Source organism: Drosophila gunungcola, unplaced genomic scaffold (genome assembly GCF_025200985.1).
Source record: "Drosophila gunungcola strain Sukarami unplaced genomic scaffold, Dgunungcola_SK_2 000001F, whole genome shotgun sequence".
Taxonomy (NCBI): domain Eukaryota; kingdom Metazoa; phylum Arthropoda; class Insecta; order Diptera; family Drosophilidae; genus Drosophila; species Drosophila gunungcola.
The window spans coordinates 6463656-6477304 of NW_026453197.1; the positions used below are offsets into that span (position 1 = coordinate 6463656).

Here is a 13649-nt window from a genome sequence, read left to right on the forward strand (position 1 = left end):
AACAAAATTAAACAATTTTTTTTTTGTTCATTATTTTTATTTGTGAATCCAATTGCAAATAAATTCAAATTTTTTGTAAATCACCAAAGACCCACACAACGATTAGGGTAAACGAACAATTCGATATTCTGTCGTTTTTTTTTTTTGCGACCGAAAAGTAAAACAAAGGAAACATTTGCGAAATTTTCCATATTTTTCAAACATCTAAATTAGCCGGACTCCTTATCGGGGAGCGGCGATTACTGATTATTGATACTTGCGGTCCACCCTAAAGTTGGGACGCCGCAAATAAACTAAATCCTGCACAAAGAATATTTATAATTATATGTAGAAGATAGGTAGACACTAAAACTGCACATTAAACTAGTCCTAGGCGTAGTTGTATGGGGTACGAGGGAGGGGGCGTGGCCGGTTTGGGAACTTAAAGGGGGCGGCTTAGCTGTTGTTCCGCTTGCCGCGTTGCTCCTTGCGCCAGGCGTCGATGCGCTGCTTCAACTCGATGTTCGGCACCAGCATGTCCTCGGTGAGGGGCTGGCGGTTGAACGGATCGGTGCAGCTGTTGAGCAGATGCCGGGTGATTATCGCCCGGTCCATCACCGTGCCGGAGGGAAGCACCACTGGGTCCGACATGAGGGTGTCCATCAGCGGATCCTTGAACTCATCGGGCGCGTCGGCGCATTCATCTTCAGTCTGTTGGTTGGTAACTGCAAAGTACAAAATTTGATTTTAAAAGTGTTTAAAGATTTTAAAGTTTCGTGATCCTCCTATGATCCTACCATAGATTTCGTGGGCTCGCTGTGTGAGCGCCTTGAAGCGCTCCACCTCGACCGCCGATCGGAGGGCCAGACGCTTGATTCTCGACGCTGCCTCATTGCAGATTTGCACGTCAAAGGAGCGCTCGTCGGCGGCCAGGGCCTCGGCGAATCTATCACAGTCCAGGTGCAGATATATGTCGAAGATCTGAGCCAGCAGGCTGCGTGGCTCCCAGCCGTACTTGGCCGGGTTCTTGACCTTCAGGTCGTTGCACTTGGGCCCGGCCAGCTGCTTCAGATTGAAGTTCAGCATGGAGCTGAGGCGATCCACCAGCTCGGCGCGCATGAACGGTTCCTTAATGTCGCTCTAAAAAGGGATTACAAGGTAACATTAATGAAACTCATTGATTCGACGCACGCAATCGACACGCACCGTCAGATAGTGAAACAGATCGACTGTCTCGCGGGCCAGAGTTAAGTACGAGCGACACTGGCGCTCGTCCGTTGCCAGCTGGGTGAGTCGGCTCTGCTGCTGCTCCGCGCTCATCTTGCTGAGGTTCGCCTTGTCCGACAGCAGCTGCTGGGTCAGATGGATGCGCTTTAGGTTCTCCAAGCACTCGTCCAGCAAAAAAGTGGTGTCGTTCATCAGCATATTGACGAACTTTACAAACTGATTGCCCACCCTCGATTCACAGATTACGGCCTGCCGATGGATGGGGTTCTCCCACATGGACTTGAACAGATGGCTAATATGGTATCTGCATTGAGATAATAATATGTGTTAAAATTATTTGTTTTAAATAATTTAAATACAGAATAAATTGACAAGATGTTGCAGAAGTTTATAAACACATCAAAGAACTGGCCAGTGATATGCCTCTAAAATTAGTGATCGTTATAGTTTCAATGGCTCATTTGAGCTTAAGCTTTGCTTACCTTATGGTAAACTTATCGTAAAACTCAGTGCTTTGGCCCGTTGTCTCTACGTCCACATAGAATCTCATTAGGGCGCTGACCAGGGCGTTTTGGGCCAGCTCGTGGTTCCACATCTGTTTTTGAGCACACGGACACAGTTTAGGTAGTGTCATTAACCCAATAAAAACGGGGAACTTACCGCTGTGTTGACCGAGTTGGCTGGCTTCAGAGAGAACACAAACATCACCTCGACTAGCTTGGCAGTCACATAGGGATTCTTGATGAGGTGCGAGGCGCAGACGCAGGTCAGCAGCCAGGTGATGATCGAGTGGTCGATGCCCTGACGTATGTCCACGTTGGCGTGCTGCATGGTGAACAGAATGAACTCGGCGATGTCGTCGATGTACCACTCGGGCAGTGCAGAAAATGCATCTGTTGGCTTAAGCTGCTGCACGGGCAGCTTGGAGATGAAGGGTCCCTCAATCGGGCGTCCCTCAAACTGGTACAGCATGAACTCGCAGACCGTAGAATAAAACTCCGTGCAGCGCTGGAGCAGGGCGGGATCTAGCAGCGTAATCTCGCTGCAGGTTTTCGAGCTAAAATTTAATAAAAATTATTAGTAAATAGAAAAGGCATTGACTCATTACTTAAATATGTTTACGTCAACTTTGTTCATTGGCGACTTTTCTGTTTATTTGTTTAATCAAAAGTTTAATACTTTAGTCGGATATATTTCTTCTGCGCTTTGGCGTGGATCTTATCAACGATAAGAAATTTCAACAGCAACCGTGAACGAAAGTAATACTCACCGATTTAGCTTGCGGAGCTGCTTTTCCCAGCGCTCCTTGAACTGATTATTACGGTTGGCGTAGCGGGAGTTGACCCAATGGGGCTTGGTGCGGTCCAGCTCGTCGATGAGCTTCTGCAGCTCCTTGATGGCGCGCACCTTCTGGCGGTAGCGCTGGATGGCGGGCAGATAGCCCAAGTGGTGGGCCTGCAGTGTGAGGAACCAGCACTGCGTCTGGAAGTTGGGGTTCTCCACGGGCTGGGAGAAGTCGCGGGCCAGGAAGTGTCGGTACTCCTCCTCGCTGTAGCGAATCTTCGTGTCCTGTTCGATGTTGACCAGGGAGTTCTTGTAGTAGTGGAAGTTCGGCTCAACGCGGTCCAGCTTGATCTTCACCGACAGCTGCTGCAGCACGCTCATCAGATTGATCACAAAGCCATCCCTGGCCAACAGTTTTTCGTCGCTGGCAAACTGCACGCGGCGGTCGTTGTGGCGTAGGATTTTTGAGATGTACTCCAGCGTCTTGGGACGGCTGCTGGCATTTACGCATAGCGAGTGGAAAACTACGTGCATGTGGGTGCGCATTGAGTGGAGCTCCTGAATAGATATTAAGGAAAAGAGTCAGTAAAGTAAAACTCTCAAACAAATCAACCCGCCATTTTATATGTGTTTAATTTGAAAAGCCTCATTAGACCTGAGATGTGTAGAAACTAAAAGTCTACATCTAATATTTTTCCTGTATACTGCACTATTACTTTCATTCTTTCAATCTTTCATAACTATTTATTAGTAAACCCTTTTTAAATTCCTCTTTTTTTTGTCATTAAAAGAAATACATATAAAAGTTTAACTTAAAAAAACCACAATGTTCTCATGTAAACTTAATGGTGGTTTGGTTTTGTTAAGTTTAATCAAAATACCTTCTATCTAAGTTCACCCGATAACCTATGCACAAAAAACTCACCCATCGCAACCGCGAGCTGGCCGCATCTTCAAGTTTGTTCTTGGTGCTGAATTCCGCAAACTTGACGTTCTCCTCGGCGAACAGCGAGACAGAGAGGAAGGGTCCCAGGAAGCTGCACTTCACTATTTCCCGCCCGGATATCTTTGTGCAGATGGGCGGCAGAAAGTTGGGCTGCCTGGACACGAGATCGGCGATGGGTCGCACATTGCCCACCTTGATGACCACCAGTTTGGCCAGCCACTCGATCTGCTGCACACTGATCTTGGAAGTGCATATGTTGCGCTGCATGCCGGCGAAGAGGCCACGGAGCACTTGGCTGAAAATGGCGTCGAATGCATCGCGTTCCTGGTGCGTATGGGCAATCAGGTCGATGATGAAGGACTCGCTCACCTTGTCCATGTACATCAGCTCCAGGAGAGCCGACTGATCCATATGGCCGTTGAGATTCTGGTGTATGCGATCGGTGAGCACCAGTACGGTCATCCGCATTACCTGCTCGAAGGCCAGCTGCAGGGCTGGCTGCGTGAGGGCCGTCTTGCGGGAGCACTCGGTCTGATAGTTCTGGTAGCATCGGATTAGGTAGAGCAGCACCTGGTGCTTGGTGGTGGTCACGATGCTAAGCACCGATGGCACCACGCAGACACCGCCAGTCTCGGCACTCGCCGTCTCCATGGGGCCAGCTGCTCCTCCGGCCGCCGTTTCTTCAGTGGTGGTTGCTGCACCGCCCGTGGCCACCGCGTTGGCCAGGATCTCTTGCACCTCCGTGTCATCCGACTTGATTTTCTTGGCCGAGGAGAACTCCTTGTCGTCCGTCAGCGAGGGACCGCCTTCTCCTTCGCTCAGTTCATCGTTGTAGATCTTGAGCGCTGCCTCCATCAGCACATTGGACACAATGCACTCAAAGTCGAATCTTCGGCTGGGCTGCTGCTCTAGGAAGCTGGCGCTCTGGGCACAGATGATGGAACCGCAGCCGTATTCATTCCAGGTGGCATTCAACAGGCGGGAGAGCAGGTGCTCGTTCTGCTCATCCACGCTCTTGGTTGGGCTGCCCACAGACTCGACGGTCAGGTCATGATTTCCAGCGGAGATCTTGCAGCTCTGCAGCACACTCCGTTTGATGCCCTCCGTTGCCGGCAGGCTGAGGACTGGCGTCATTTCGACGTCTTGCACTGGTGTCGAGGCCACCGACTTCATCTCCACATCCATATCCGGTTTGCCGCTCAACTCAGTCCAGGCGGGCGCTGGATTGGGCGTCGACGTGGGCGTAGGCGTAGGCAGGGACACCTCCTTGTCGCTGGCCGTGGCCTCGCGCACCAGTCGAGACTCGCCAGAGACATTGGTCTGTTTGCGTGAGGCCTTCTCAGGACTGGGAGTCAGTGGCGTCAAAGCACCTTGGATGCCACTACGGGCGGCCAAAGTCCGAAGACGACGGGCACGCATCTGTAAGATTCGAGTGGTTAGTTAGCTCTATAGTTCTGCTACTTAATAAATAAAATAAATCTACTGGTTGAAGAACATTGCGAGTAAGCTTTAAACTTTAAATGACTTACTCTTTACAAAAGTTATAGATTAAAATAATGGTTTGTAAAACTGAATGTAAGCACTTAAGTGTATTCCGAAATTAAAATTTACAAACTGCAGATCGATTTCAAATGGAAAAGGGCACGTAAAACCATATTAATATATGACTAAGCGGCATAGTTCAAATCGAAATACTGGAATGCATTCCAAAATAAGATGTTAAGATGAACTTGCCTCTTCGGCGGATAACTCGGCGACCACAACCGTCTCCGCCGGCTGTTGTGGCTGCTCCTCGGGTTTGTCCTCCACCGGCTGTTGCTGTTGACTTGGCACATTGTCCTGCTGATGCGGGGGTTGCTGATGCTGCTCCTGGTCCTGCTCCTCATCCTCCTCCTCCTCCATGGGCTTCTGTGGCGGCTCTTCTTCCGGCATTTCGCGGATCCGTTGCGAAACAATGCGCAGTTGCTACGAAATGGTTTTTCCTCTCTGTTTTTGTTTGTTTGTGGCGTAGTTTTTCCGCCGCTTCTTCTCCTGCAAGACGAAAGGCAATGATGTGGGTTAATGAACCAAACAAAAGCACGCGAAGTCGACAAATAAATACAAAAAAAAAAAAACAAAGTCCAGCGGTCAACGTCAAGTTCAAGACGAGACAATGCCGCTTTTTGCTTCACCAAAACCAGCACCAGATGGATTGATGTTTTCTCTTTGTGAGCAACTACGCACTACGAGGATGAGGGCTCTGCGGAATGTGGCATATCTGGGGGCCAGGACAACCTGCCTGACCTGCCACAAAGAATCAAAATCAAAATAAGATTCAGATCGCTAGAGGTTGACAAAAAATGCACTGCTGCAACTATTTATAGAAGGGGATTTCGAGCAGGGTGTACTGCACCTACCTAGAAGTGCAGTAAACAATATCATAACATATGCGAATCGGATGGGGAAACCTTATATAATGGATGCCGATCGGCAGGGCAGGGAATGGTCAATAAATAGACTCCCCCTAAAAGTAATCTGCGCATTTGAGGAAGCGAATAAAGTACACAAAATCGAGATATATAATCGGGTAATAGGGGATGAGTGAGCAATCGGGGGTTGCGGGGTTGCATGGGCGCACTTACCTGACTCTCCGGACCGACTTTCACCTGCTGCGAACCAAATTGTTTATGTTCCGGCTCTAAACTATTGCATTTTACTGCATGGCCTCAGAATTTGCGTTTAGTGAATCCCGAACAAACCACGACTGGTGACCACGCAAAAAATTTCTCTTTTGTTCCGATTTTAGGTACGGCTATGGGGCCCTAGCTGGCTAGATATTTTGGAGCGCCCGATGGCAGTCAGATATTGAAACTAGTGAGTCACTGGCGACGTTTCGGACTCTGAAAATGTGGCACACTGCCGCACCAAGGTCCAATAAAATTGCTTTTAATTTTTGGGTTTCGCGTCGTCGAACTGAGTTTCAGTTTGGCCTTTTCCCCGACGGTCACACTGCCCGCTTGTGCGGAGTCAGAGCGGCATAATGGTCCCACTTAGGGATGAACTGACCAGCGATAGTTGGTTTAACCCTTGTTGGGGCGGTAGTTTTTTACACCTAGATAGATTTATAAAAGTTTGTTTAGTTACCAGTTTCCAATGGCAATAAAATGGTGAAAAATGGACCTCAATGAAAAAAGTTCATCTTTAATAACAAACAAAGTATTGACTTTAAATAGGGTTTTGCTAGATAAGCTCTAATTCAAATTTTATCGATATATGAAAATTTTGAAACAAAATTTGTATATTTACGGTTATTAAATTCAGTATCTTGTAAACTAATAGAAAATTGTATTCTTGTAGTCTTCATCATTATAATTGGTATAGGCGGGAGAAAGAAACTTATTTGCTTCTTGTGCCTCCATTTTTTTTTTACTATTTACATATACAACAAAGTATAAATTAATATGATTAATTGACAACAAATAAAAAAAGTTTATATCATACTTAATTTAAATTTTGATAGGTTAAACAATTTTTTAACCAAATTTGTTGCATTATATTTGTCCTAATATTCAGCTGCACACTAAACGTTAAATAATTTGGTTAAAACTTCTTTTAAAAATTAACGGCAATTGTTATCTTTGGAGTGTTTCTGCATTGAATTAAATTTCATTTTAAGAAAAGACTTGATAGACCCAAGCCAAAAAAAATTTTCAGGAACATATAATAACAATAAATGTCCGATACAACCATCAAATGAAACTACATATGTTTGAATTATTTTTGTTCAACAAAAGAAAATCATTTACTTCATTTTACAAAAATGTTACAATTATATGGAACCTAATTAAGAACCTAATACCTAAATAGCTGCTACTAGAAATCCGTGTATCGCTGTCGCAGACTCTGGCGTTTGGCAACGTGATGCATCTGCAAGAAGAGGTGCGTAAACATGAAAATGGTTTGAAATAGATATGTCTAAGGTAACTGTTGACTAACCAAACGCTGTTGACGTCGTTCGCGATTCTTTTCGTAGGCCTTGAGCAGCGAGGGGCACGTGCGCTTAATGAACTCCTCCGATTCCCAAAAAAGACCTTGGTTCTCGTACCGCAAAAGAAATTCAACCTGTAAGGGATTTTAAATTTGAACAGAAAACAAATTATTTCAATATGATTTACTGAAACTAAGACCCATTTAAGGGTTTCATGAACATAACTATAATATCTAGTGAGCTTACGCAAACTCAATTCCGTCCAGAATTTCAGGCAACTAATATTTATATATTATTAGTGGAATACTTTTCTCGAAGTAGGTACTTTAAACAGATTTAATTATAACAATTGTGCAATTCGAAATGTAAGCCTGTATATCTTTGCTTCTTTTTTCTATTGGTAAAATAAAACTTGTAGCTTCTATGAAATTAAACAAAAATACTGGAAAGTAAAAACCTTAAAACCTGTAAGTTTATTTTAACTTGCCTTGCCCGCCTTTGTTTCCTTGCCCAGAATTCGTTCAATGCCGTTCTCCGGCTTGATGCGTCTGAAGAAGTCCTCGTCGTTGAACTCCGTGACCACCTCCTCGCCAACCTCGTTCAGCATGTCCTCGATGCTAAGCAGTCCGTCCTGGAGCCGCTCGCCATTCTGCTCCACGCGTTGCACAAACGTCAATGGGTGCTGCTTGAGGTAATCCTCCGCCTCGGCGATAGTCTTGGCCAGGTCGAACTCCTCCTCCGGCTCCTCCTCCTCGTCCTCGTTGTCCTCGTACTCCTCGGCCTCGCCGTCCAGCTCCATGCCATCAGCATCACAGTTGGCGCCGCTGGGCGATGATGCCCGTTTTGAGTGCGAGGAGCGTCGCTTCTTCTTCACCCAGTTTCCGCCATCATTTTCCTTGACGTCCGGATGGAAGCGCACCTTTTTCACACGGAGATTGGACGCTGCGGATTCTGTGTCTGTGGTGGAATTGTTTGGGGTCTGTGGCTCCAGCAGGCTGCTGTTGCTGGAAACGGACGTGGATGCCGATACTGATGCCCCGGAGCTCTCTGCCAGTGTGGTCTCCTTGAGGTTCTGTGAGATTAGCTTGACTTTCGTCTCGAAGGCAGTGCAGGAGGAGGTGGGCGAGTTGCTGGCCGGATGTTCTGGTGGGGATTGGCTGCTCGGCGGACTGTCGCCCTTGCCCTGCGTCCCCGCCGCAGCTTCAGTCTTTTGATTCGCCTGATTCCCGGCACCCGCCTCGTCGCCTGTACCCGTTCCCGTTCGCGCCCCCTTATCCATTGATTCAGCAGCGGAGTCCCGGCTGCAGTTGTCCAACTCCTCTGGTGAGGCAATTGTGTCCACATTGGAGTCTCCCGTCGTCTCCACCATCACACACTTGATTTGCATAGATTTATCCAGCGAGTCACTGCCAGCCGAGTCATCATTGGACTTGGTATCCATGTGGCTGCGGCTCCGGGGGATCTGCGTTGGCTCTCTGTCGTTCGGGGAAGCTGCTACAGTCCAAATCTAGCTAAATGCATCGCAATACAATTTTCTTAAAAACTTTGTTTAGAGCTGGGTCAGCCACTCACAATGGTATCGATACATCGAGTACTTGGACATCGATGATTTCGTTTCGATAGCAGACGAAAGTGCTGAATGGAAAAATTACGCTTATGACTCGTTTACACTGCGTTATTGCATAGTGTTTTCGATAAGTCCGTATATTGGCCATAAATTTCATAACTGGTGTTCAACGTCAGAATCGGTTTTTTTTTTGTTTTTCTTTTCTTCCTAAAGATTTGATTGACCTAAAATCCAATTGATAATATGAATAACGGCTATCTAATAGTCTTCGGTATCGGTTACGGTTATTCCGGTTCCTATAAATTTCGGTTAGGCATAAAACAAATTATTTCGGTTTCGGCTTTGATTAGGCTATACCGGTTAAGAATAACGGTTACAAAACCCTGATATAATTTGAAAACAGAATTTTTAAATCAATATTTCGATTTATGAACAGCGTAGAAAGAAATTACCCAGAAATGTTTAAAAAATGTCTAGATGTTTTAAAACACTGAGAAAACAGAGCGCTGTTAAAAAGACAAAAACCTTGTCACATAGAAAAACGTTCAATTGTAAATGCAACTTGTGTATTTTTTATTTGATTTCTTTATTAACAATTGTTTTTTGTACATTTTTCTCTGTTGTAATTTAATGCCGTAAATCTTCGTGTGTGTTGGTGTGTGTGTGTGTAAGTGTGGTGTGTATCTGTGTGCGTAGTAAAGAAAACTAAGTTATTTACACTAATTTTAAGTTTAAATGTAGTTCATTGCTAAGACTATTTAATATATAATATATATTGTGTGTATAGATATCGGTATCGATATTAGATGTATATATGCATATCAAAGGCGGTTGCAGTTATATCCAAGTAAGTTTCTGTATAGGTATCGCTTGTTTGCGTTATCTTTTGTTTTGATTTGCTTTGTTTAAATGTTTCTTTGCTTTAAAGTTTAAACTATTTAAATATGGCCCCGCTATTCCACATGTGTTCTTTTCGTTTGCTTACAGTTTATGATAACATTTTGTTTGTAGTGTTTACGCTTACACTGTGCTACAAATACGTTGTTTGTTGGCAAACAATCGTAGTAATGATAAGAACATAACTATTCCGTAATAGAACTATAAACTAATAACTAATTTTAACCGTGTGCTGCACTTGTACAAAATAATATTGCAAATATTGCAAAAATTTCCCTATTCTCTGTTGATTTTTGAATTGCATTTAAAGTGTGTTTGTTCTCGCAGCAGCTGTGTGTAAATATATATTTATAGATTTATATAGTATGTATATAGTACCATATTCATTACATGATATACGCGCTCACCTCTTTATGTTTTTCTTTTTGTTTTTTTTTTTTTTTTGCATTTACAATTATCAATAATCACAGTTCCCATTAGAAAAATTAAACGAATTAATTGTAGCAAGACTTAATTTTGAATTTATCTTTTTTAACTCCTATACAAACTCGATTTCTTTGAAACGCTTTTGGATCTTGCTCTGCTTGGTTGGGTCTTTTTGTTACATTTTAGTTATTTAGCCAATGGTAAATATATATATTTTAATATTTAGCTTACAGTTTTCTTTCTGATAATTTATATTACAATTAGTTTAAATTACATTTGCACCGTTCTATCAAGTAAATACAGTAAGAATTCGGGGTAAAGTATTCGATTTTTTTTTTTTTGATTTGATAAATTATGAATACGTAAGACTAACTAACTAAACAAAATTTAAGTGCAGGAACATGTTCCAACTAGGTGTGTATATGTGGGTTGTGTGTTAGTGACAATAGAAATCATTGAATGGTGCCTTAAACGAAACGAATCCCAAACTCCAGTAAATCGTACCCCAAAAAAATAGAAAACATAAGCAACAACAAAAAGTATTAACAAAACCAAAACTCACTTAACTCACTAGATGCGTAAGGTAAACTTAGGTGTAATGTGTTTAAACATAATAAAAGATTTGACCTGTGGGTAGGTCTACTTTTTGGAAATGACTTTGCCAGTCCTGGCATTGACCAGTATCATTTTGTCCGGTGTTGTGGCTCGTTCCTGAGCCTGCGATTCGTCCGGCTGGTTGCCACCTCCTCCTCCTCCTCCTCCTCGGAGGATCCTGCGGCGGAGGCGATCGCTGATGTTCTCGCCGTGAGTTTTCTGTGACTCCAGGTGTGTGTCTTCTTCCTGCGAAGTGGAGGGCTTCACACTTAAGCCGCCCTCGTTCTTGTACAGAATCAGCTTGGTGCTGGCCTTCTTGGCCGGCGGTTCCTCCAACGCCTCGACTGCTGATGCTGCTGCCTCTTCATCTGGACTGATTTGCTGCGGCTCCAGCAGCACATTGGCGTTCATCACGTTGTCCTGGTTGTTGTTGTGCTCGGTCTGCTGCTGCTCCTTGGAGGCGCTGTTCTCCTCCAGCTCCTGCTCCCGCTCCCGCTCCACACTTATCTCGAGCTGATCGTAGCAGGTGTAGAACTCCACGGACTTCAGCTTCTCACCGGCATTGAAATGCACGGCCGTGTGCTCCTCCATTTCGGCCTCCTCGTTGGCACTGTAGTCACAGTGGGCGCATTGCTGGCAGCCGGGCGTGGGCGTGGTCACGCAGGCATGCTTCTGGAGATGCTGCAGCAGCTCCTCGTGCTGCTGCGTCTCGAAGGGGCAGTGGAGGCAGCGTTCGGGCGCCGGCACTGATCGGGGCATGTCCACGGACCCAGCATCGCTGCTGGCATCCGCTGCCAAGTCACTGGTGGCCACAGAGGCGCTGGTCGACGGCGTGGAGCTGCTACGTCGCTCCTCGTCCTCCTCCGGTCCTCCGTCCGCTTCGTTTTTGGCCACTGACGTAGTGACCACCACCTGGCCACCGCCCGATTCCAGCTGCTTCTTGAGCAGCGAGTTCTGATTATCGTAGCTGCCGGTTGAGGAGGAGCACACGCCACCGCCACTGGTCTGCTGCAGGAGCTGCAGGCTGAGCTCATTGTCCACCACCCAGATGGTCTCCGGACCGGTCAGCTGCAGCAGCTTGGGGGCCGGGAAGTCGACGTCCTCCTTGCAGTTCTTGTACAGCTGCTGGCACTTCTCCTGGTAGTGTGACATGTGCACGGCTCGGTGCAGCTGGAGCATGGTCTCCTCGCCAGTGCGATACTCGCAGTAGGCGCACACGTAGCCCTGATCCTCCGGCTCATGGTCGCTGTGGGCCAACAGGTGCTGCTCCAGCTGCTGCTTGGCATTGCGCTCGTCGTTGTGCTTTTGGGCAAACCGGGCCGGACACCTGGGACAGTAGCTGATCAGCTTGTACTGGTATTCCGGCGGCAGTTGCTGCGGATTGAGCTCAGCGTCCGTGGCGGCATCCAGCTGCAGCTGGGACAGATCGATGGAGAGTGGCGTGGAGGCGGGCAGTTGTTGCACCTGCTTGGCGGCAGCGGCCAACTGGAGGGCCACACTGAAGTCCAGGCCCAGGGAGGGGCTGCCCTGAGCACCGGATGATCCCCCGCCTCCTGCTCCTGCTCCGGATGAAGCCATCTGCTGCTGGTGAACACTGCGCATGTGGCTGCTCAAGTGCTGCTTCTTGGCACAGACAAAGGTGCACACCCGGCACTCGTACTGCGTGGGCTTGTGCAGCGACACGTGGTAGTTCATCTGCGACTTGCTCTCCGAGATGTACGGACACACCGGGCACTTTTGCTGCTTGCTCTTGGTGTTGTTGCCACCGGGGTGCTCCGCCGATGCCGGCAGGCGGGTGATCTCGATCTGGTCGTTCTGCTGCAGCTGGAGCAACTCCTCGGCACTGCTGCTGGCCACCACCGCCTTGCAGGCTGCGGCCCAGTAGGCCGCCGCCGCCTGGAGATCTTGCTGGGTGTTGGCCGCATTCACCACCGCAGCGGCGCTGGCCGAGAGCGGGGAGTGGAGGAGCTGCTCCAGCTGCTTGGTGGTCATCAGCAGTTGGGCATTGTTGCTGCTGTTGGTGGAATTCGAGATGCTTGGTTGGCCGGGCTTCAGGATGTTGCTGGTGGGGATGTGGGACTGGGACTCGTTGCTGGCACCTGCTCCCAATGGTCGGTAGATGGGTGGTGCGTTCGCCGAGGCACTGGCTCCGCGCTCAAGGGTCTCGATCCGAATATCCCCGGAATGCTTTAAGCGACAATGCCGCTGTTTGCGAAAAATCGAAAAATATATAAACCACAATTAGTACAACCTTCGAATGGGGATGCATTGCATTCATCAAGTGTCCTTCTGTTTTCATGTATATGTGTGTGTTTGTGTGTGTGTGTGTGTATATGTGTATATGTGTGTGAATGCGTATTGAGTATACCCTTTGCAGGGTATATATTATATATAACCATGAGTTTAGCCCAATCGAAAACCCTCGCACCGTAATGAGAATCCCTTAAAGGTTAGCTTTGTTTTTTTTTTTTAGGTTTTTTTATGGTGTCATGGGTTTGTTTTTTTTTCATGATTTTGGATTTATGGATTACATTTAGTTCGAGAGGTAAAGAGAGCAAGCAAGACTTTCACCAATGATTTTCTTATAGTTAATAATCGTTTATCATATAGAGTACAACAAAAGCAAGACCAGACACCACACATTTAAACAGTCAAATCGGGGTAATAAAAATGGCGGGTAATAAAAGGGGGGGGGGATCAAAATTGACTTTGCATATTTACCAGCGCAGCGCAGGGACTACGGACAGAGATGTGGGTGGTGA

At 46.5% G+C, this 13649-nt stretch overlaps 3 protein-coding genes across 9 annotated transcripts in view; all 3 read right to left on the reverse strand.

Moving 5' to 3' along the window:
• Window positions 1-16: 16 nt before the first annotated feature.
• On the reverse strand, window positions 17-6439 carry LOC128261818 (ubiquitin conjugation factor E4 B). Its single transcript, XM_052995705.1, has 9 exons — window positions 6058-6439; window positions 5171-5467; window positions 3416-4855; window positions 2477-3048; window positions 1867-2263; window positions 1689-1801; window positions 1186-1510; window positions 777-1119; window positions 17-704 (listed from the first exon to the last, which is right to left on the reverse strand). Exons 2-9 carry the CDS (start codon window positions 5366-5368, stop codon window positions 436-438), a joined length of 3657 nt encoding a protein of 1218 aa, XP_052851665.1. The 5' UTR covers window positions 5369-5467; window positions 6058-6439; the 3' UTR covers window positions 17-435.
• A 744-nt stretch (window positions 6440-7183) lies between these two features.
• Window positions 7184-8981, reverse strand: LOC128261820 (uncharacterized). Its single transcript, XM_052995708.1, has 3 exons — window positions 7891-8981; window positions 7412-7537; window positions 7184-7342 (listed from the first exon to the last, which is right to left on the reverse strand). The coding sequence occupies exons 1-3, from the start codon at window positions 8842-8844 to the stop codon at window positions 7289-7291; spliced, it is 1134 nt and encodes a 377-aa protein (XP_052851668.1). The 5' UTR covers window positions 8845-8981; the 3' UTR covers window positions 7184-7288.
• A 538-nt stretch (window positions 8982-9519) lies between these two features.
• Window positions 9520-13649, reverse strand: part of LOC128261817 (serine-rich adhesin for platelets) — a 39698-nt gene continuing 35568 nt past the window's right edge. For 6 of the 7 annotated variants that reach the window (XM_052995700.1, XM_052995698.1, XM_052995702.1 and 3 more), the window contains one exon: window positions 9520-13092. In XM_052995700.1, coding sequence (XP_052851660.1) covers window positions 10933-13092 — 2160 coding nt within the window. In that variant the 3' untranslated portion in view covers window positions 9520-10932. The remainder of the gene's footprint in view (window positions 13093-13649) is intronic. The other variant, XM_052995704.1, reaches the window with a different exon arrangement.